This window comes from Manacus candei, unplaced genomic scaffold, assembly GCF_025592945.1.
Source record: "Manacus candei isolate 608988 ecotype Guabito, Panama unplaced genomic scaffold, ASM2559294v1 h1tg000005l, whole genome shotgun sequence".
NCBI classification, from domain to species: Eukaryota; Metazoa; Chordata; class Aves; order Passeriformes; family Pipridae; genus Manacus; species Manacus candei.
In genome coordinates this window covers 23,912,702-23,935,225 of record NW_026138053.1, presented here as the reverse complement: position 1 = coordinate 23,935,225, position 22,524 = coordinate 23,912,702, and the positions used below count along the sequence as shown (strand labels likewise).

At 42.3% G+C, this 22,524-nt stretch overlaps 1 protein-coding gene across 1 annotated transcript in view; it reads left to right on the top strand.

The window, feature by feature from the left end:
• Positions 1-22,524, top strand: part of XPR1 (xenotropic and polytropic retrovirus receptor 1) — a 105,932-nt gene that overhangs the window by 3,975 nt on the left and 79,433 nt on the right. The window contains exon 2 of the mRNA XM_051806132.1: positions 4,140-4,191. Within this exon, the coding sequence (XP_051662092.1) occupies positions 4,140-4,191 (52 nt within the window). The remainder of the gene's footprint in view (positions 1-4,139; positions 4,192-22,524) is intronic.

Here is a 22,524-nt window from a genome sequence, read left to right as displayed (position 1 = left end):
GGCAGTTGAGTTTAAAAACACATATTGACAAATGCTTAACTTGTTGAAATGCGAAAGTTTCAAACAACTTTGGTCTTGATTTCAATGGCTGGCATCCAAAAACTTTCTAATTGTTAAAAGCAATGTTTTGTGTTTCTGTACCTGCTGCTTTCTCTGGGCAGAGAGCGCAACAGAGGGGGGCAGTGGTTTTGCACATGAGCTGGGGCACCTGGCAGTGTGGAGCAGGCAGATTCTCACTGGGCAACAGGGCAGTGACCCCTGGATGTGCCCTCACCCTGGCAGCAGCAGGGAAAAGGTCTTCTCACCTTGTTTTGGGGGATCTGGCAGAGTTTTTTCTCCTGTGAAGCGAGTAGCCTTTTCCTAGTGAGTTAAGTTATCGCTGTGGCATGCACTGCTTCAGTGCTCTTCTTGCCGTGAAACCTAAAGTTTTGGACTACTCATTTACCCTTCAGTTCCTTTGGTGTAAAGAAAAAACATGAAAACAAACAAAATCCCATCTTTTTGTGTCGGACAACAGGATTCTCATTTCCCTGTAGTCAGTACTGAGCAGATTCAGGTGATGAATTTCAGCTGATGCTTTTTTGCTGCAAATGTGCTTTGCTGCATTTAATGTTCATTTTTTTGATGCAGCGAATGTATTGGGTTGCTAGTCCTCTGTTTATCCACAAACCCTGCTGATCTCCTTTGCTCTTTTGTCCATCCTTGGAGTGCTTTTAGAAGGAGAACCTTGCTCTGTCCGTTCAGACTTCTAAACGTAAGTGTATGTCTGCATGTCCAGCTGATGGAACTCACTGGAGTTGTACAGTTGCCAGATGGCTGTTTTGTTGCAGTTAATCTGGCCTGAATTTGTTTATCTGCAGAAGTCTGGTGATATTTTTATAGAAAAAGTGCATACCACCTTTGAAATCACAGCAAATGGGGAAGGAGGAGAATCAGAACAGTTATTACAGGTGCAAAGTTCATTGGATAGATGGGTAAAGGTGTAAGCAGGTGACCTCCCTTCCCTTTTAGGGAGACCCCAGGTTTTTAAGTCCTTTTGCTGTTGGAGAAGAGAAACAGGTTGCTGAGCTTTAGACACGTCTCTGAGACACAACCTGCAGCAGGAAGTAGGTGGGGAAAAGGAAGCTGATAGCTGAGGTTGCTTGCTTGCCTTCAGAGTCTCTCTTCCAGAAACAGGCTTTCAGTTTTTGGGAAGTGGCCAATTCTGCTGTCAAACCCAGCTTCATGATAGGCAGTTCACACCCAGGCTTGCCACCTCCTGACACAAATCTGTTGTGCTATTTCACTATTTGTCCTTCGGGCTGTTAGTGGATGAGCTTAGAAGAGTTTTGAAAGACTCCTTTAAAACGGCAGGTTTTTTGAGTGTTTTAAGGTTTTTATCCTTGAATTTGTTCACTGTTAAGGTTTGATAGTTGCATTTTTAAGTGTTTTCTTTCTGCCTTTTTTTTTTTTGTATTTTGTTCTCTCATATCTATTTACACAAGTTCACTGCAGGTGCAACGTGTATCACTGGCACAATTTAAAGCACGGAAATAATAACCTGTTTTGTTTAGTTTGAGGGCAGAAAGAGTAATTCCTAAGTGTTTGAAGCTGACAGTGATGGATAACTTTTGTAAACAATCAGTTCTAAAATTCTGTAATCTAGAGGACTAAATACTTTAGGTGTGAGGGAGCACTGAGCTTTTCACTTTCAGGTTATTGGTTCACTTATATAGGTCAGGAAAGCAGTAACAAAATCTGCTGCTCTGCAGCTGCCAGACTGTAATATGTCAGTCTGCATGGGGAGAGGTCTGTGGGACGACTGACACCTTCAGCTTTCAAGATTGCTTAGTGCAGGACCATCAGTGTTGTCCTTTTTAATTTATTTTTTTTTAAAAATGACTGATAAAACCAGAGATAGGAATAACCAGAGATAGGAATTACATTGAGTTTTCCTCTGGGTGGGTTAAGAGGTGGAGTTGTTACTACAGTGACTTTCAATTTGCTGTCTCTCCTGGTTTGTTTATCCTATGCCCATGTGGTTGTAGTTAATGGAAAAAGTTACAGGTGGGTGAGGATGACGAGTGGGGTGGAAAAGGAGGAAGATTTTTTGACCACTTGATGTGCAGAAGGCAGATCATGTGCTGCTGACCAGTGAGTCATGGGGGAAAGGAGCTGAAGCAGCTAGTGTTCCTGAGGAATTTTAGGAAAGCACAGAGGGTAGAGGAGAGCTGTGCCACTGGAATGAGGATCATTCAGCAGCGGCTGGGTTGGGAAAACAATTATGCAAGTGACCTTTGTTGAGACCTCTGTGGACTCAGGAGCCAGACCTTTGAGAGATGCCAGAACTGCCGGTGTAACCAGCCACCTTGGGTTTCTTGTGATAAACAGACATGTCCTTTAGACCTTGTATTTGCTTAACAGGATTGTAACCACCGTGTTACAACAGTGCTCGGTTTCCAGCTGCTGAGCTTGTGGTTTCTGCCTTGAGGGTATTGGAGTATTTGTCATTTGGGCTGGGAGGTTGTGACCTGGGGGACTATGACATGCAAGATGGTAAATGAGGAGGTGCAGGATTACAGAAGTATGGGATATGTTGGGAACCAGGCAGAAGGCACAGGAACTAAGATGACCTGAGTGAATTTTGTGTGTTAGATTTCTGTGGGCTCAGAAGTGAGGGAATAAGATCTAGTTTTTACAATGGTGGAGAGTACTCAAATGCACTGTGTGCATCAAGGTATGAGGTGCGTGTAAACAAATCACTTTTCAATAGGAATGGGTCCTTTCTGGTGGCTTCTAGTTCCAAAATTATGGCTCAAGTTATTCATAGGGTCCTAGACCTTAAAGACCATCTCATTCCAACCCCCTGCCATGGGCAGGGACACCTTCCACCAGACCAGGTTGCTCCAAGCCCTGTCTGAACTGACCTTGAACACCTCCAGGGATGGGGCAGCCACAGCTTCTCTGGGCAACCTGTGCCAGGGCCTCACCACCCTCACAGTAAAGAATTTTTTCCTAATATCTGCCCTCTGTCAGTTTGAATCCATTCCCCCATTTATCCTATCGCTCCATACCCTTGTCCAAAGTCCCTCTCCAGCTCTTTTCAAGCCCCCTTAGGCACTGGAAGGAGGTCTAAGATCTCCCTGGAGCCTTCTCTTCTCCAGACTGAACACCCTCAGCCCTCCCAGCCTGTCTCCAGAGCAGAGGTACTCCATCCCTCTGATCATTGTTGTGACCCTCTCTTGGTATTGCTTCATTCCTTCACCCATTGATCTGAATTCAATTTATTTGATGTGAGTGAGCAAATCTTTAGTCTATGTCTGGAATCATACCAGCACCTTAACAGCTGTCTGAAAAGAGGAATTCTGAAAAGGAGCTGCAAGTGTTGAGGTTTCTGATGTGGTTCCTTCCTCTCTCCTGGCTCTGGTAACAGAAGGAGTTACTGCCAGGGATGCTCTGTGTATAGCTGTAGGACCCCTTTGTCTCCTGGACCTGCTGCTGCACTGCTCATCTCTTGCACCATCAGTCTGAGTGTGGCTGAGTGGTTCTTCTGTGGTCCCTGGGAGGCAGCTCGTGGTGTCTCCAGGACCTGGTTAATAATTCTGGCTGGTGTTAACATTGTCCTTCAGATCCCACCTCGAGAGAAGGCCGTCACCCTTGGTTCCCTAATCTCCTTCGTCATGTTGTCTTCAGCTTTTAGAATGTATGTGTGTTTCTCTGCTCCTATATAACAGTGGTAAGAAGTCCCTGAGGCTGCTTTTCCTCCATTTGCCTTGACAAACTCCTTTGTGTCACGCAACACTTCAGGTTTTGTTGTTATTTCTTTGGTTTTTTTTTAACGTAAAGCCTTTAACATCCTACCAACTGGGAAACATTTTTCCAAAGGAAGTCGTTGAAAGGTACAGTTGGAATAAATTTTATAGATTAGTAAGATAACAGGCTTTAGACAAAGGAGTCAGTAAACATGAACCTGTTTCTTTTGTGAACAGAAATACGTGTGAGAGGGTTGACATCACGTACCAAAGCTTTCTGTGCCAGTCTGGATGATAAAAGGGCTTTAATTGTGGGTGTTTTTTTCAAACAGTCTTATCAAAACAATGTAATTTTTCTTTCCTTTTTAATACTAACTGTATTCCTTGTTCTCTCCCTCTCCCTTGCAGGCTTTGAAAGAGATGCTATATGCAGCTGTGGACCAGGCCCCTTCTATAGAAGGTAAGCAAATTGTAACCCAGAGTTGTGTTTTTCTTGGCATTGGGCGCTGGACACGTAGCCCTGCTACTTTTCTGTCCTCAGTCCTCCTAAATTGGTAAACTTCATATACTGATGGGCAAATGCCTGGCCTTTCACAGCCTGCATGCTATTTTTGATTGTTAGAACTCTTTGTCCTCTGTCATTGGGACAATAAATGTCTTTGTATAGTTTGAGACTTCAACAGCTTGATTCCTCTTGCTTATAAGGGCATTCAGTGGTGGAAGTACGTTCTCCATGGCTTGAGAATAGACCTTTGTTTTCCTGTGACAGCCAGCCACTCTGGGAGAGTGCTAGAGACACACTGGTTCCTGGTTTGTTACTGGTGATTTGAGCTGGAAGGGTCTCCTCCTTTCATTGTGCATCCTCCCTGAACGCTGTGCTGCCTCTCGTATGTGGACATGAGTATATCTTCTTGTTTGCATGTCTTTATTGCCACTGACTTATCTAGATTATTTGAGTACAGTGACCGGTTTTAAGCTCATTGCATTTTGAATACTGTGTTGAATTAAGGGATGATCTGTGCAAAATTGGAGCCCTTTACTTTCTCTATCTTTCTTCCTTTTGTTGTCTTTCAAACACTGAAGAGTTTTTTACCTCTCTTGCTTCCCTCCTTAGTTTCTTGCCCTTCCTGTGGATTTCCAACTGTTTTATAACCTTTATTATTTTCACTTTGAGTGCAGTGCAGTGGTAATTTCACTAATCTCTAAATGTGGCTCTGGGCTTATTGCATATTTATAGAGCAGAAGAACAACTGCTGCTCGTGATATAGTCAGTTGTCTAACATCAGTAATGCTGGTCACTCTTCAGTTTGCTTGTTAACTACTTTCCTTGTGTTGATTAGAACTGGGAAATGAGGTGTGACAGTTAAAATAACATGGAATATTTTTTTTAAATTAAACTCTACCTGCTCTTTGATTAGAATTTTAAAACAAAAACTGCAATAGTTAATAGACTAAGAGGGTGTGTGTGGGATGGAACAGTCTGTCTTTGTACTCTTCAGAGGTGCAATCCAAGCTGAAAACTTCATAGAAGCAATGCTAAGACAGGTATAATGTTTAGTTTTAACCTGACACTTAGTTGCTCACTCAACTCACCCTGATAATTTTGTTAAATCACTCACACTTTTCTCTAAAGTGCAGGTCCTAGAACTACTTTTTTAAAGGTTATGGTCCTAGAATCCAAAATACATGTGTTATCTTAGGAAAACTCGCCAGCAGTACGCTGGCAATAGAGGAAAATCTCACTTTATTCTTTTGAGGGGCAGAATTGCCTAAAAATCACCCACAAATCTTTCCAACAACGTAAAACCAGTTTTTGATCTAAGAGGAACACTAAAGTGTTTTGTGTAGACCAAACTGACTATATTAACTTTTAAAGACAACTTCCTAATTTTATTGAAAATCCAGCATTATTTGTGTGGAAGATTGGAGCAGTTACAAGACTTTTTTCTCCTCTCTTCTGTCCGTTGGTTTATTATTGACAATGTGAGCAAATGGTGTCTGTGCTAATAAAGTTTTGTAGTCAAATGTTGGAATGTGATTTACTGGGTTTTGCTTGGGTATACCTAGGATTTCAAGGTAGGTCCGAATTGATAAAGAGTTATAATTCAGCATTTTGATTTTATTATTTTCAGTGCTTGTGATATAGTGATGTTCTCTAATGTGCTATTATGTTTGGGTGTAAACATATTTGGCAAAGCAAGAGAATGTGAACAGTAAGATGGTAGAATATTATATTTATGCTCTTTTAAGTGCTGTAAGAATTTTAACTTGTGCTTCTTCCTCTTTTGATGCTTTAAAAACCTTAAAAAAAGGAAAGCAATGACTTAAGACAGTTTTCATCAGTAGAACAGTGTTCTGTTCATTTTGGGGGGAATTGGGTCTTTTCCTCTGTACTGTAGAGAACAAAGTAATCCAAACTTCTTTGAACCACTCATATTTAACTCTGTCTGCCTGACCTGCCCTTAAGTGGAGAGCTGTTATACTAATTCCTTCACCTTTTGTGTTGGAAATGGATCAAGACCATTTCTCCATCCCTGTTGCTTACACCCTTCTCCTTTAAGCACATCTGCTTTTGTTCATAGAAGCTTTAGGCCAGGTTTAGTGTGTGACTGTGCACAGACTGTGCCCAAAGCACAGCTTAAGTCCCTGTCAGAGGAGATGGAGCAAGTTCCTTGAACTTTGGGAGGGAGTGTAGCAGCTATTGTCAGGGGCTGGCTGTTGGCCTGCATGTTATCAGTTTAATATGGATTTTGCAATGGATACTTCTGTGTTATTTTGAGCTTAGCACAGAAAGCAGAGGGCTGTGCTACTGAAACCCAGCTACCCAGTGTGAGCCTAATGTAATCTCATTTTAGACTGGTCTAACTAAAGTCCATTTTCTGATTGATCTAGTTGATCACAGGCACGCCGTGGACCTGCATAGTTGGCTTTGATTTACCTTGCATGAATTGTAAAGCTAATCTTAATATAATGGGCTGTGAAGAAGAGGGAGTTTTGTATAGCAAAGCTGAGGCTATTCCTGGTTCTTATTCTGCTCAGATGGATGTGTAACCTGGGATTTGTGGATGAATTTCTTAGATTTCTGCTGCAGGCTACTTACTATGTCAGCCAGTAAAATTTGTGTACCTGCATAAATGCTTTGTATGGCTTAGAAGTATGCTGAAACTATTTTGGAAACTCTTTAAAACAACAACAAAAGAAGTGCTACCCAACCAAGGTATGCTGTAAGCAGTAGGCAAGGCAGGTAATAGGTGAACCATCCGTCATGAATAGCTTTCATTTAGTTTGTATTTAGGAATCTCCTGCTTGTGGTTGGGGAAACAAACCTGACTTTAGAATGGCTCTTAAGCTCTACAAGGGATGGTCCTTTTGCTAGCTTAGTGGGCAAAGTGCTGCTGGGAAGAGGAATCTTGGCTCTAAATTGTGCAATTTATTATGCACTTATATGGTGACCCTTCTCATTGTGCTACATTGAATCATACCTATGTCCATCTGCTTTTCCCTACATTCAGCTAATAAACAGACTGTAATGTTAACAAAAGCCTTGCAGATGTGGATAAGCAAAACCTACCAAGGCTGTATGATAGGAGGAGGTTGTTTATAGCTGCCCCCTGACACTCTTGCAAGGTGCTGTGGCCCCCCCGTGTTTCACGAGAGTTATTCCAGATGTAGCGTGCCTTTATGGGCAGTTCCTACCCATACCCATAGATTTCTTTACTCTGTTCGAAGATACATTTTTTCCCCCCATCTGTCTACTTTGTAATGACAGTATTTATATGCCAGTGTTACTCCTCCAGATGCTCATCATCTTTTTACAAGGCATTCCCCCGATGAAACCCGCACACCTGCGCAACATCTGTACCGAATTAGTGTTTAGTCTGTTAATTCAATCCTGTACACATCACTGCAAAAAGCATCAAATGCAGCTGGATTCCCAGCTGTACTTGCTTGGATTTCTGGAGAGTTCTTTGAAGCGTGTTTGCTTGGTTAGCTGTTTGTTATGCGCTGTTTACTGTTAGGGGGATCAATCAGGATGATTTGGTGCTGCTTCCACCATGTTATTCACGCCTCCTGAGTCCTCATGGCACGGCAGAAAGGGCCTGCATGCACCCTTTCCTTGACCCTGAGATACCTTTAGGAGGAATCTGTGACAATGTAGAGGCAAAAACCCAGTGTAGCTGTTTTCCTCCGAGGCAAAATATGCAGTATTGCAAAAGCGTGAAATACTGACCTCACTGGGAGCATGTTGATTTTTTTGTTGTTGTTGTTGGGTTTTTTTTGCATTCCTTGTCCTCCCACTGCTTCCTGTCCCACTTGTCACCTAAGTAAAAGAGGTTACTGGACCACTCTTGCTCAGAGTCCTCCCGATTATTCCACTTGGTGAGCAGATGTGTCGGCATCTCCCCAAGCTCCTTACGATGCAGCCCTTCTCAGCTGCAGCAGAGATGAAAGTGCAGCTCTAAATTATTCATTCTGATTATCTGCTTGAATGGACAGGGTCCACTCTAAATATTATTTCATAGAATATTTGCCTTTCAGATATTGAAATTTAACCTCCCGTTAATAGTTGCGTAAACAAACGTTGTTGTTGTAATATCAGGTGGTACAAGAGCATTCTGTTGTATCCTCTTATTATAGAGATTACTTATTCCACTTAACCCCAATCCTGAATTCCAGTGGCACCTTTTAAATGAGGATCACACTGATTGTGTGGGGGATGGAATGGTGTAACAGTTGTAGGGGTGGGGAATACAGGTGCTTTAGGGTAGAATTCAAACCCAAATGTAAGAGGTGATGTTAAAATAATATTTGATTGGTGAGGGAAAAGCTTTAGTGGTAACAGAGATCCTCTGCTGGTACGTGCAATCTGTGTGGTCACCTATTTACTTGTGATGGATTAGAAAAGCAAGAGGTGCAAGTTTGGGACATCCAGAGAGTGCCAGCACTGGCAGCGTGTCTTGTGTGATTCCACCCTAGTTTCTGCTTTCATTTGTAATGCACTTGCCATGTTAACTGGCAGCTACAAATCTCTAGTTCGGATTTATTTGTGTTACTGAATAAATAAAATAGGATTCTTTAGGATGATAAATAATCTTGGTGAATAAGCAGGGTGTGGGAAATCACTTTTTTTTTTTGTCCCAGAGGAAATTATAAGCCTGACAGTTTTTGTTATACACAGACATACTTTGTGGGGTTGATCAAAGGCTTATGGTTTGTTTGTGTATATGCACGTCTTCTTTTTATTTCAAAATAAACATTTATTTCCAATTGCACAATCTTACTGTGTAGGGGGTTGAGGTTTTGTTTACATGGGAATGCTTAAGGCTTAAAGGAGCCTTCAGCAGAACTGCTGCACATCAGGAGCAGCCACAAGCAGATTAATCCTTTGTCTTTATTTCACAATGTTGTTGCACACCCATAAAGGGCATGTGGATTGGTGTCCTACACCCCAGATGCTCTGCAGGCTGTAATTCAGTCCAGAGGCCTCTGTAACTAGTATGTAAACTCAAAAAAAAAATATATATATAATCCCATGACAATCCTCTTCTCAGTCAGAGACCTGATGCCAGGTATTGAATTATCTGTAGAAAAATAGGTTATTGGGCTTGTGGAAAACGTTAGCTTCCAGAGAGTACAGTGGACAGGAGGAGAACTTGGCTGAGTACCAGCATTTAGAGAAGGAGATGATGTCTGGTTTCTCTTCCCCTGGGGCAATACAATTTGCAAGGTAAACAGTGCATATGGTTGGAGTAGGGTGCAGAGTAGTGTTAGGGAACAGCTGGATGTTCACTAAAATATTTGGAGCACAGATGCCTGTATGAAAATGTGGTGTGCCGTGTGTTCATGTAAAAGTCATTTTGCTGTCAAAAGCAGTTCAGTGCTCTCAGCAAGTCAGCCCAGAGACTGACTGGGGTGTGCTTTGTACCACCCCAGACCACTTTCTGTGCCCTCAGGGTAGTGCAGACCCAGCTACGCTGTTGGTACAGGACCTTCCTCGAAGGCACTGAGCACTAAGTGACTGAATTCTGCTTAACCACTAATTAGTGTAACGTGGATGTGGAATGAAGGTCAGATTAGGTACAGAGCTGGAGTCACAGAATAGAATCACAGCATGGTTTGGGTTGGAAGGGGCCTTTAAAGGTCGTCTAGTGCAACCCCTCTGCCCTGGGCAGGGACACCTTCCACCAGACTAGGTTGCTCCAAGCCCTGTCCAACCTGGCCTTGGACATTTCCAGGGATGGGGCAGCCACAGCTTCTCTGTGCAACCTGTTCCAGGGCCTCACCACCCTCACAGTAAAGAATTTTTTCCTAATATCTAATCTAAACCTCCTCTCTATCAGTTTAAATCCATTATCCCTTGTTCTAACGCAACAGGCCCTGCATGGAGAGCTAGAGTGATGAGTACTGATTGGAAGTAACTTGTTGATTGTGGAGACAACTGGCCAATACAATTTTTGATGTTATTACTGTCCCATAGACTACAGGTTCTCAGGTTGTAGCCTAAGAGTACATTCAGAAACTAGTGTGCTCAGGGTCCTGGCTTGCCTGTGGGTGCTGGTTCATGTGGGCTGCACTTTCATTTATTTTTGGTTTATTTTTTGTGGCTGTGAACCCTTTCAGTTCTTAAAAACCACTTGCTCCAGAAGGTCTGTGGGAGAATACCCCTGGAGCCAATGGAAGCTTTCCTGGGGCTCTGGGGGCGGTGTGGGGCCATGCAGGGTAACCAAGAAGGTTGTGGGGGTAGGTGGTTTAGCAGGTTGATTGGGTAGATCACTGTTTCTTTCTGAAGGAAGCTTGTGATTGCAGTTGGTGGGAATGCTGCACTTCCTCACCCTTTCCATTTGCCCTGTGGCTGGCTCGTGGCTGATACACCCACCACTTCATCTGTGTGCACATGCTGGGAAGCCCCAGTTGCTGCTGAGCAAGACTTTTGCCTTTTCCTCTGTTTGCTGGAGTGTTCTGGGTAACTTCCTCAGCAGCTCAAATTGCTTTAAGGCATTCATATTGTGTGAAGAACTCAAGTCCTAAGGGTACCAGAGAGTACAGACTCAAGGCTTAGGAGTGGGCAGTTAATGGGATCAGAATCTCCTGAGTTGGAAGGGATCCACAAGGATCATCAAAGTCCAATTCCTGGCCCTGCACAGAACAGCCCCGAGAATCCCACCATGTGCCTGAGGGCGTTGCCCAAATGCTTCTTGAACTCTGCCAGATTTGGTGCTGTGAACACTGCCCTGAGGAGCCTGTTCCAGTGCCCAACCACCCTCTGGGTGAAGAACCTTTTCCTAATATCCAACCCAACCCTCCCCTGACACAGCTTCAGGCCATTCCCTTGGGTTCTGTTGCTGGTCGTCAGAGAGTAGAGATCAGTGCCTGCCCCTCTGATTTCCCCTTGTGAGGAAGTTGTGGACTGTGATGAGTCACCTCTTCTCCAGGCTGAATAAACCAAGTGACCTCAGCCACTCCTCATATGGCTTCCCCTCCAGGCCCTCCACTGTTGCTTTGTAGTGTTGTCCTTTTTTTCTTCACTTAAGCATTCTTTGGTATTGAGTACTAAGAGCTGTTAAACCCCGGATGATCCAAGAGCTGGGTGTAGCTCAGGAGGTAACAGTGGAAGCTGGACCTGGTAGTCAAGGCTGGCACATATGAAAGGTTTGCACCTAGAGGCAGGTTTTTGGCAAGTCTGAAAATCTACTGTGGAAGGGCTGCAGATGATTCTTTAATGGCTTCTGTAGGGTAACAGCGACATCAGAAATGCTCAGCTGTGCCTTTCTGTTTTCTCTTTTCCTTCCTGCCTTTGCTTTCCCATACATTAAAATGCCAGTCTGTTGCCTTTTTGGTGGTTAGAGGAATTAACAGTGCTTGTAATTTAACTGGAGTGTGCCAGGTCTCATGTTAGTGGTCAAAACTTAAGGATTGGAAAGGAGAAGGTTGGCAAAGCTGGAAGATTGACAGCCAGCTGTGCCTTCATCAAAGCACTCCTGAGACAGCAGTGAGACATCAAACAGCACAGTGGCTGTAGACATGAAGAGCACTGCACATGTATATACAAGAGGCCAGTATTTATTGCTTTGTTTCAAAAAAACCCCTGCACTAGACATCTTAACAGCAAGATTTAGTGTGTGTGTGTCAGAGGCAGCCTCTGGCTTTATAGTCATTCCTCTGGTGCTGTGTTTGATATAGGGGATGTGAATTATTAGACAATTAAGATTTTTGGATGAGACTGGAGCTACTTGGTGAATAATGCAATATGAATTAAGTTTGATGGGTTTCTCTCTTTAAAAATGCATGCCGTGGGCAAGGGAATGAGCAGAGTGTCTCTGGAAGGGAATCTTGTTCTTCTACATCGTAAGTTGCCTGAGGAAAACGGCCAAGCTGCCAATGCCCAAGGAGTGGTGGCATCTCTGTGTGACGTGGTGGTGGAGGAGCAAAGGCTGTCCTTCCTCCTAGAGTGGTCCTTCAAGCTGTGTTCTCTTAATGTGCTGCAGGGCCTCACCGTGCAGTGCCTATTGCAGTAATGGTCTCTCAACACGAGAAGGTCCCTCTTTTGAAGTAATTTTACAATTAACAACAATGTGGTGAAATGTGTCTTTTTCCTGATTCCTGAAGTAAAAATGAAAGCTAGTTGTCTGTCTCACCGGTGTTGTGTTTTTTTTTTTTTTACAGTGTATCTGTAGCCTTGCAGCTTGACCCCCTTTAAGTAAAAGCAGCTAATGACTTAATTTTAAAATGTAATTGTGTTTTTTGTAGATGCATAACATTTGATTTTAGTTACAGTGTAAAACTGCAAAATTACAGTGTCTTAGATTTACAAAGCCACACTTAAATGAATTTAAAAAATATATATTATTTCATTTATTATGTGACCATGTAGTTAATGTACTTTAGATTGTTTTATGCTGCTTTGGTACAATGTGGGAACCTTTTTACCCTGAATTACTACAGCCTAAATGTAAAAGTCTGATCCTATGGTTCAGTTCCTCTGTGAACTGAGAAGGGGAAAACCATGGAGAGGTATAAAGGATATTTTACTAATAAGTGGTATGACAGCAGTACCTAAAGCTCCTTAGCTGTAGGGCAGTAGCACTGTGAGTCAGAGTTGTGTATGTCCAGCTAAAAATAACAAAGAAAACTGCATGAAAATACACAAATGTACTTTTTAAAGTAGTTTCTGCTCTGTCCAAGATGGTGACTGGCATTACAGTGGGCCCAGACACCACTGGGATGGTGCAAAGCTGGTTTGTGGGCGCTGACTCTTCTTGCATTGTGTACTCAGCAGCTCAACTTTCCCTCTGCAAGGGGAAAGCCTTGTTTATCTCCTAGGAGATGGAAAACCAATTTCTTCTTCTTGATGAGAAGCTGACAGGCTATTTGACTTAACAAGAGAGGCAATGCAGTGATTGGGAAGAGGGGAATTGCATGCCATAACATACCAATATAAATGCAATTTATTTTGCATGTGCTGTATAGCCCCGGGCACACATTTTAGGGGGGGTGAGAATTTCTTGCATGCTGGAATATGAGCTCTAAACAGAAAAAAGAGGCAAATTTGGCATCCAGACTGTGTTTATAACCCTGGTTTTATTTTTACTGTAATTGCTTTGCATGCTTTTATAAATGCTCCTAATGTCTTTGTGGGGCAAAGTGCAGAGAGGCTGAGGAGATCGGCTGGGGTGAGCCAGATCCTGGTTAACTCAGGATCTATCTTGTCCCACAGTTGCAGACTTGTTCTGACATGTGGCCAAGGCTGATATTCTGAAATTGCCTTGCTAGGATCCCATCCCCACGCAGCTCTGCTGAGACAGAGACTTCAGTGCCAGCCTGTCTGGTTGTCAGCCCTGTAATGGGTCAGTTATAGGGGGAAAATGGGCATTGTTGGTCTAAACCCCCATTTTTATTTTCATCCTCTCCTATTGTAGCTGATCATTTATATGAGTTTGTTATTAATTTCTGTATGTTTTTGGTTCTTAATTTCTGCCTGGTCTATATGTCAGAGCACCAGCAGCACAGACCATGTTGTTGCTAACAGTGAGCCCAGGTATGCTTTTTAAAGGCAAGTCCCTTATGGGCACAGCTGTAGGAGTGAGTCACAGGCAAGGCAGAAAAATGAGGTAATAATGACCAGAATTGGCTGATGGACCTATAAGGTGAAATCTATAAATAGCTGAATGGAATTTGGCTTGTACTTCACTGTTTTCCTGTGATTTTGTCTTCCCTAATGAGAGGTAGCAGTTAGAAAGCAGAGATAAATAATCTGAAAGCCTGATATAGCATTCCATGTAGTTCACAGTTTTTTGTATATGTCAAATGGTCCTTGAGCTCTGCAGCAGTCCAAGGCAAGAGTTCAATATCTCCCCTGCCCAGCCCCAGGAGAACACACTTCTCCACTAGAAGTCTGGGTCAAGGCTTGATTCTGCTTGGACCCTGATGAACACATCTCTTGGAAGTTTCATGAGCTTGTGAAGCCTTCAAGAGATTGCAGTAGAGACAAGAAAGCTTCCTAGTAGAGACACGAAAACTTCCCAGAGAGGATGAAGGAAAGGGAAAAAAATCAGAATACCTTTTGCTTGTCTGATGAAACTGGATTAAATCAATGCTCACAGGTGATGATTGTGTATATAGTGGCTGCATTTGTGGGTTTGGGGTGCTGTGGGTGATGCTGTTGATAAACAGCATTCATTTATAGTGTGGGATTAATTAATAGGACATCAATAAGATTTGTTTACTGAAACTTCAGGTTTCAGAGGATAAGTCAGTAAAATGTGCACTGTGAATGAAATTTGGAGCAGTTGAAGGCAGAGAGGGTAGAGACAGGATGCTGAGCTTGTAAGGCTCACCACACCTGATCAGCCCTATCTGCTGTGTTGATCCTGCTGTAAGGTGACTGCTGGTTCTGGTCAGCACTTCAGATCCTGCAGGAATACCCCGTGTATCGGGTGTGAGCTTCAGCAATATGTCAGCAACGGGGAGCCTGCCACGGCTTTACTGCTGTTCTCTTCAGCAGATGTCGTGTCTGTGGTGAGGCCTCGGAAAGGGAAGGACCAGGAAGGACAGTGAAGGGAGAGCTGGAGGGTTCATCTGTGTGCAGCCAACCTGCTAGAGCTGGTCAGGGCTTGGCCCCGGTGCCCAGAGCAGAGCTTGCCAGGCTGCTCCTGGCGCCTGGCTCACGTTTCCTTGTACATGTGGACACTGTTCTCCCCCCTCCTGGTACCTTTGGCTCTGGTGTTAGCTGCACCCATGTCTTCTTAGGCAGGAAGATTAGTTTGCTACTGTCAGTGCTTAATAGGACTTTGAGCTAAAGGCTCCAAAAGTACTTACAAAAGAGCTTTCAAATCTTCCCCTCCTGTTTTAGAGATCCAAATGCAGCTCAGCTAGAATTGGTCTGTACCAATTTCCCTTTCGGTTTCTTCTGCTTTCATGCAGCTCCTACAGATTCAATTCTGGCTTTTGTTCCCAGTGGATGGAGTGGGGTTGATGTGGCTGGATGCTAATGCAGTGTTCTAGATGGAGCAGATGTGCTTTCCGGCGAGGAGGAATCCAGCCCTGGAAGGTGCCTGATCTGGGCTTGGACTTGCCTAAGCACAAATCCGAGTAATGAATTAGTCATCAGGCAGGGAATTCATTTCCCCGGGGACATGGAGAGGGAGGCTGGTACAGCCCAGCTGTCAGTCAGGGATTGCTGATGCAGGAACTCTGGCCAGCTGAGAAGGTTCCCCCCACTCTTGCTGATATATTCAGGCTTGGATGCCAAATCCTTTAGTTTGGTATGTCAGTAGTAACACGAATCCTTCATAGGGTGTGTGCTTAAAGGCTTTGGTCTCTTTACCTAACCTACATAAATGTGTTAACTGGATATTTTGAATCTAAAGGCCACAGACCGTAATTGCTGCAACTTTGCAGTGTTGTGAGGCAATTTTACTGAATCCTTTTTACGTGCTCAGCAGGGTATGCCAGAGGGTTTTGCTGTCTCCATCAGTTTTGGGAATGATTTTGTGGTTATTGAGGTATATGGGTCACAGTGGGGTGAGTTTGGGAAGAGATGTTTCTGCTCCATCACCTTCTTATGACCTTGGCTGCCATTCTCATTTCGTTTTGGTATTTTTCCTCTCTTGTTAGCATTCAACAGTAGCATGTGGCTCATGGTGGCTGGTCTCATGTGTGATAATTATTTTCTGAGAAGTTTGGAAGTTTATCTATCAAGTAAGGAAGAGAAATTACAGCATTGTTTGCTCTTCTGTACATAATTAGTTCAACGTCTGTTTGAGATTTTCACTTGTGTGCGCCGTTTTACTCTTTCAGAGTGGATAACAAAGGCTTGTGTTGTTATTCTTTTCCTGATTTATGAATTTCCCCAGCATAACTTCCACCTATACTGATCCTTTGGAGTGTTGCTGTTATGGCTCTTAGCCAAACTCTCAATTTTTCTGTTACCTTTGCTGGACAAACACCATGTGCAGTAGCAGATAATTGCGTGATTCTCTGCTGTAGCAAGGGGAAGTGGCACAAGAACTTCAAGACTATGGTTGATACTGTGGACTTTTGAATTTTTTTTCTTTAAATACAGAGTAACAATGCAAAAACCTTCCAAATTCTGGCTTCCAGTTTGCCTTAACTTTCTAGTACCCAAAGGGCTTGATTTTTATTAACTCCTATACTGAATTGTGCTGGAAGTGCAAAATTAAAATATTGCAGGGGGATTTATTCTGTAGATTGCAAGAAGAGGGGATTTACATGAAACTTTTTGTATTTGCACTCTTTTCTCTAAATATTTTGCAGTTACTTCAGCAAGATCATGTCGGAGTTTGAAAATAGTTTTTGGCAAAGTGTAGTCTGGAGAATGGAAGTGTTCAGTTTCTGGTGCTGTAATGTTGCTGTATCATCCCTTTATACCAGCTACAGGATATACACTTAAAATAATCTAAATTTAAAACAAAAGGAGAGAGAGAGGGGAAGAAGTTTAAACATAGTGTTAAATACCACAACTTCCTTAAGTTCTCTTGCAAATATCCATCAGACCCTGCAGTCCTCACGTGGCTCTGCTGTTGTGAGGTTTTTAAATAGGGGAAGTAAAGCCCAGACCTCTCAGAATACTATCAGGTTTTGGTGCGGGTTTTTATCTTCTAGGAGTAGAGGAGTAGCTTGTAACTGTAACGTAAAGAGGTGGTATTATTTTAATTAATTGTTTTTTTCAGATGAAAATATTTAGCTCTCATGCATGGGAGAAAACTGCCTCTGTGTGTTCTCTTCCCATTCTTGTGTTTACTTTTTCCAGCCCTTTGGCTAGGCTAAGGCAATGCAGCTTGTACTGCTTGAGAACTGGTGTTGTCTCATTCTCTGGTTTTCAGTTTTAAGTTTGTTTACAGCAATTAACAGAAACAAGGAAGTGCCTCATGTGCAATGCTTAGTTGCTTGAGTGTTGTGTGTGGTCAGAGTGGACAACTTCTCTATTTAAAGTGCTGGATACAAGATTTGGTTTGGGTCATTGTTCTGTATTTAACCTTACATTGATGGTATTTTTTAATACTTGTTCCTGCTTCTGTTTTCTTAGTTAGACCCCAGCTCTGCTGTGTCGGAAGCAGTGCAGCTCCTTTGCACTTGGATTATGCAGCACTAATTCTTTCTGTTTTGCATAACGTTGCTGTGATCTCCATCTGAAAGTTGATTTATCTAGATATTCAGTTTCCCGTGTTGGAGGGTGACAAGAGGTTATTTGAACTGAAAACAAAGGCTCAAGTGTGTCTATTTGAAATCTAAACAAAGCAGGGAGTGTGCCACCCGAGAGCCAGTTCATTGTGTTCTCTTCGGTGCTGGTTCCCAGTTGGGTTGCAAAGCCTGTGGCTGTTTCTGAGAAGAGGCAGGAGAGACCTTAAATTCATCTTCTGGGCTTTCCTTCAGTGCGTGGGAGAAAAATTATCTGCTCAGATCCTAATAAAAAGTGGCCTATTTAATAAGCGTGCTGTACATCTATTTATTTACAAATATTCTTGATCTGTAATTAAGGAAGTGCTGCTTGGTGCTCACTTCCAGGCTGGGGAGGCTGCAGGGATGTGACTGACTGAGGCTGTGACGGCTCCGTGCATCCGTCTGTTTAAAACAAGCAGTTTTGCAGCTGATCAAAGCAGGAGGATTATACTGCTGCTGTGGAATTAAACTGGTGAGGAGGGGATAAATGGCAGCTCTGAAGCAGGCCTACCTGAACTGACAGGCTTTGTTGTCAACAGGATAATGGGAAGAATTTGTTATTTTGTTTTGTGTTAGTTTTTTTTTTTTTTCTTTGGTTTGGTTTTTTTCAGCAGAGGTGTTGTTCCTTCTCTTGGAATATTTACTCTTGTGTTTCAAAGCCCGAGGAACTGGGTTACTTCTGATGGAAAGCTGTACTGCACACAGGGCAGGGCAAAGTTTGTCTTCACCAAGCTGTGAGAAATACAGAACATCCTCTGTGGATGTGGGTTTTCAGAACACTTTTCTTATCAAGAAAAGAGGTATTTTGGTTTGCACACATGTATGAACAGTCTGAATGTAAAACCTGCATGAAGACTGTGATGTCTGTCTTATTAAGCAACATATTTATCCCAGAAGTGGATGGAGATATATATATATATATATATATAGGAAACTAGCAACGTGTTTAGGTATTCCAGTTGCCTTTTGTGCTCTAGGTAAGCAGTCAGGTTGTGTCTTCTCTCCCCATGTATTTGTGCCTTTTTAATTCACCAGATACTCTCACCTACATGGCACTTATTTAGGTAGCTCTATTTCAAAGGCAGTCTTTTAGCTTTCTCTTTAATACTGCTTTTTATTCATCCAAAGTATATATCTATGCATATTAAGTACTTGATATCAGCCAGTATAATCTTCTTAATATAAAAAGAGATAGCATTTAGAACAACTGGGGTTTTTTTCACATGTTCTGCACTTAAGCATTTAAAATTATTTTGAAAAACCTAATTTTGCCAGGTTGAATTGAAGTTCATGCAAGTCTTAAAGTTTCAGTGGCCTGTTAAATAATAAAATAAATAAGCAAATAGCACAAACTTTCATCTAGTGGTTTTGGAATTCAGTCTGTGGAAATGCTGCTGTCCTTGTCCAGGAAGAGCCAGTGGAAGAACTAAAACAGTTGCTATTAGCTGTGGCCTCCTTTTTGTGCACAGTGAGGTTCTTGTCTCTCCTCTTTCATTGTTGTTTTATTTCAAGTTAGAAAACCAGTAAAAAGTCAGGCTTCCCTGTTAAATCAAGAGTAGAAATACGTCAACGTGTCTACTACAATCTGTTTCCAGTTACTGCTCCTGTCAAATTGGTTACATTCACAAAGTACAAGTAGCAGTTGTGATATCGGATCATTTTTAAAGACAGATTTTGTGTAATAGCTTTTTCTTGTAGTTTTATTTTTATTACAGCTTTCTCCTTCCTGCATGGAGAGGAGGTTTATATCTGGAATAGGATTTGGTATCTGATTCTTTGACAAGCTGATTTTGAGTCTGGCTGTCTTACTTTTATAGATTACAGTATTTCTTTTATATTTTTTCGGGGAGCTAATTTAGTGTCTGGTAACTGAAGAGATTTGTCTATTCTGTAAAACTTCAGTGCAAGCATTTGAACTTGGATTATGTGCAACTGCCATGGAGTGGAGGAGGAAGAGGAAGAAGCAGAAAACTGTGGTTTGCTTTCTGGGCAAGGAATGAATTCCTGCAGAAGGCATGGTGCTTGGAAAGGGGTAAACCAAGACTGATGTTCCTGAGCTGTTCCACTCCTTGCGCTCATTAAATCTTGTAAGGTTGTTGGAACTGTGACTCACTTTCTTACAGAGGAAAGTAAGATAACAAGAGTAAACTCAGAGCCTTTACTGTTCTCCACTGTATTGTTGATATATGACATTGTTTCCTTGATATTGTTAAAACAGACTAACTTAAAGGTATCTTGACTTTCTTATCTCCTAAAAAAGCCCTCTCAGGTCTGGGAACAAGGTCTGTCCTGCCTTGCCACAGAGGGTAAATCAGCCAGTTTGGTGGAAGGGCTGCTCTTGTGTCTTTTTTTGTGGAATTTTGTGGAATTTTATGGAAGTGTTGAAAGTCTGGACATGACTGTAGTATTGACCAAGGCAGGCTTTGGCCTTTGCCTCCTTAGACAGTCACCAACCTCAGCCCATTGCCTGTGAGCAGTAGCTGCTGAAAGGGTACACGTATATTCTCTTGGAAACCATGAACGGTGTAGACCAAGGCTGTAGAAAATGGATTGTGATTTTTGTCATGATTGGGAAGCACAAAGAGACTTGCTGGTGGGTTCTGAGCAACTTGGAACTTGTTCTCTTCTTTAATTTTTTTTTTTTGCTTCACAATCATCTTCTGTGGCACTCGTTCAGTTAAACCACCAGTATTTTATGTTTAGCTTGAGCTGCACTCTCCCAAGCTTTCCCCTTTGTGTTTTTTCCCTTGAAATTATCCTTTCAATGTAGCAATTGGACTAATTTTGTTTTGTGAGCTGGTCATTAGAATAGAATTCCTGTTCCAGCTGTGAAGAGGATCTCTCAATAACCGCCAGATTGCACCTCATCTCACGATCCACTGCTGTGGCTGGTTCTGGCATCAAAATTTACTTATCATGGACTTCATTTTAATTTTCCCTAGCAGTTGGTGCTGGCAGAGAGCGAGGATCTGATAGTCTGGTGATTAGGTATATCAGGAGGGAGTTTTGTCCTCTGTTGCTTTATGCTCTGTATTGCCTGCTGCCAGTGGTGTGAGACCTCTAAGTTTTGTATCTCCTTCCCTGCCATGGGTCTGATGGAGTTTCAGACATTTCACTGTGTATTAGCATTTTAATTTTTTATATTTAATCTGTTTAAGGTTCCACTTTACATCTTTCAAGCAAAGCATTTCCTGTTGGGGGAGAGGTGATGTTCATTTGATTTGAACTCTGTATTTAGCTTTAATCATCAACGTGGCATTAAGAACTTTATCTGAGTAGAAGCTTGAGGATTTAAAAAAAAATCTTTCTGGCTTCTCTCTGTTCTTGTGGTTTGTGTATGTAAGTGTGTTGGAGCGTTCCCTGGTGATGCTGGCACTTCATTTGAATATCTTGGAAGTGTGATTTCTTATAATGAGTAAATTTATCCTGTGGAAGAAACTTTAATCATCTAGACTTTTTTTTTTTTTCCATTACTTCCTCATACCTAGTTGGAAGTTCATGAAACCTGGTAGTTTCCAGGACCCTTAAGGACTTGCAATGTTAAAATGATTCATTAACTGTTCTAATTATGTGATTTCCAAGGCATTCCTGTGTGCTCCAGGGCAAGTAGGTATAACGACAAATACACAATACCTGGCCTAAATTACAGAATCATTAAGGTAGGAAAAGACTTCTAAGGTCATAGAGTCCAACTGTGAACCCAGCACTGCTGTGGTCACCACTAAACAGTGTCCCCAAGTGCAACATCCACATGTTTCTTTGAACATTTCCAGTGATGGTGATTCCACCACTTCCCTGGGCAGCCTGTTCCAATGCCTGACTACCCTTTCCATGAAGAGATTTTTCCTAATAACTAATCTAAACTTCCCCTGGAACAACTTGAGGCCATTTTCTCCCACCCTGTCACTTGTTCCCTGGGAGAAGAGATGACTGAGAAGAGAAATGAAGGCTTCTCCTTAAATGCTTTTGGGCAGATGGTGTGACTGTTAAAAATATTAGAAAACAACAACAACAAAAAAAGGAATAAAATGCAGTGATAGGTCAGATGATGATGCACAGGCAGTGTACGTGGGTCTTTTTATTTGGCAGATAGATATCTGAAGGGCTAAAATACTTGGCACAGGAGTTTCTCCCAAGGGTTAATGTAGGATTCGGTTTGTTGGTGTTCTTTTGTTAAAATCAATACAGGCAGTTTTTAAGAAACATCTTTTACAGCTATAAAGGCAAAAATTTTTTCCCTGTGAAGCAAACAGATCTATATTTTCCTGTGATTGATGTAAGCAGATATGGGTGGCATTTGAAATTCAAACTGCAGGCAGCTTCTGACATCTCTGTTGCAGGTGGCTTCTCTGAGGTGGACCAGTAGATAAGGCTGCTGTGTAGGCCTTTTGCAACATTTAATGTTGGAAAGGTGAGCTGAGTTAATTTTATTAATGTAGGTAAGTTGAAGCAATAATAAAAGGAGGCGGTAATTTGTTAAAGTGTATTTTAAAGAGCAGTCAGCCTGAGTCTCTTCCCATTTTAACATCAGATTCCATTCAGAAGGGGTGAAATGTCTTTAGCAGAAAGGAAGAATAAAAGAATCTGGATTTCTTCCCAGTAGAAGAGAAGCTTTTAGTCTAATGAAAGCTATAAAGTCAGGAGCAGAGAAACCAGCTTCTTGGGAGAAGTTGTATCTGATGGATTTCCACAGAGCAGTGGAGTAAACTTCTGTTAGGCTTGGGTGGTAAGTGGCTTCACCTGTGCTTTGTCACAGAGTGCTGAAAGAAAAGCACATTGCACCACAGAGTTTGTTTGGATTTGCCCAAATGGAGTTTTAGTGTCTGTTATAAATTAGTTGTAGTATCAAGCATGTCTTTTGGAAGTGCTTTTTGGGAGGCTTCCTTTCGGTTCTGAGTGAGGAGGGAGAAGTTATCTTGTTGATACAGCTGTAAACTGAAAATAAACCTAAAATTGAACCCAACAGTAACTTTCTGTTACTGTGTCTGGAAGTGATCATTTGGAGTCTTGAATGCTCTTCAGGGAGAAACAGAACTGGTCCCATTGGAATTGGTATGAGCTTTACAAGCAAATCAGATCTGAGAACTGAACACTGCACCGCCACCTCTACTGG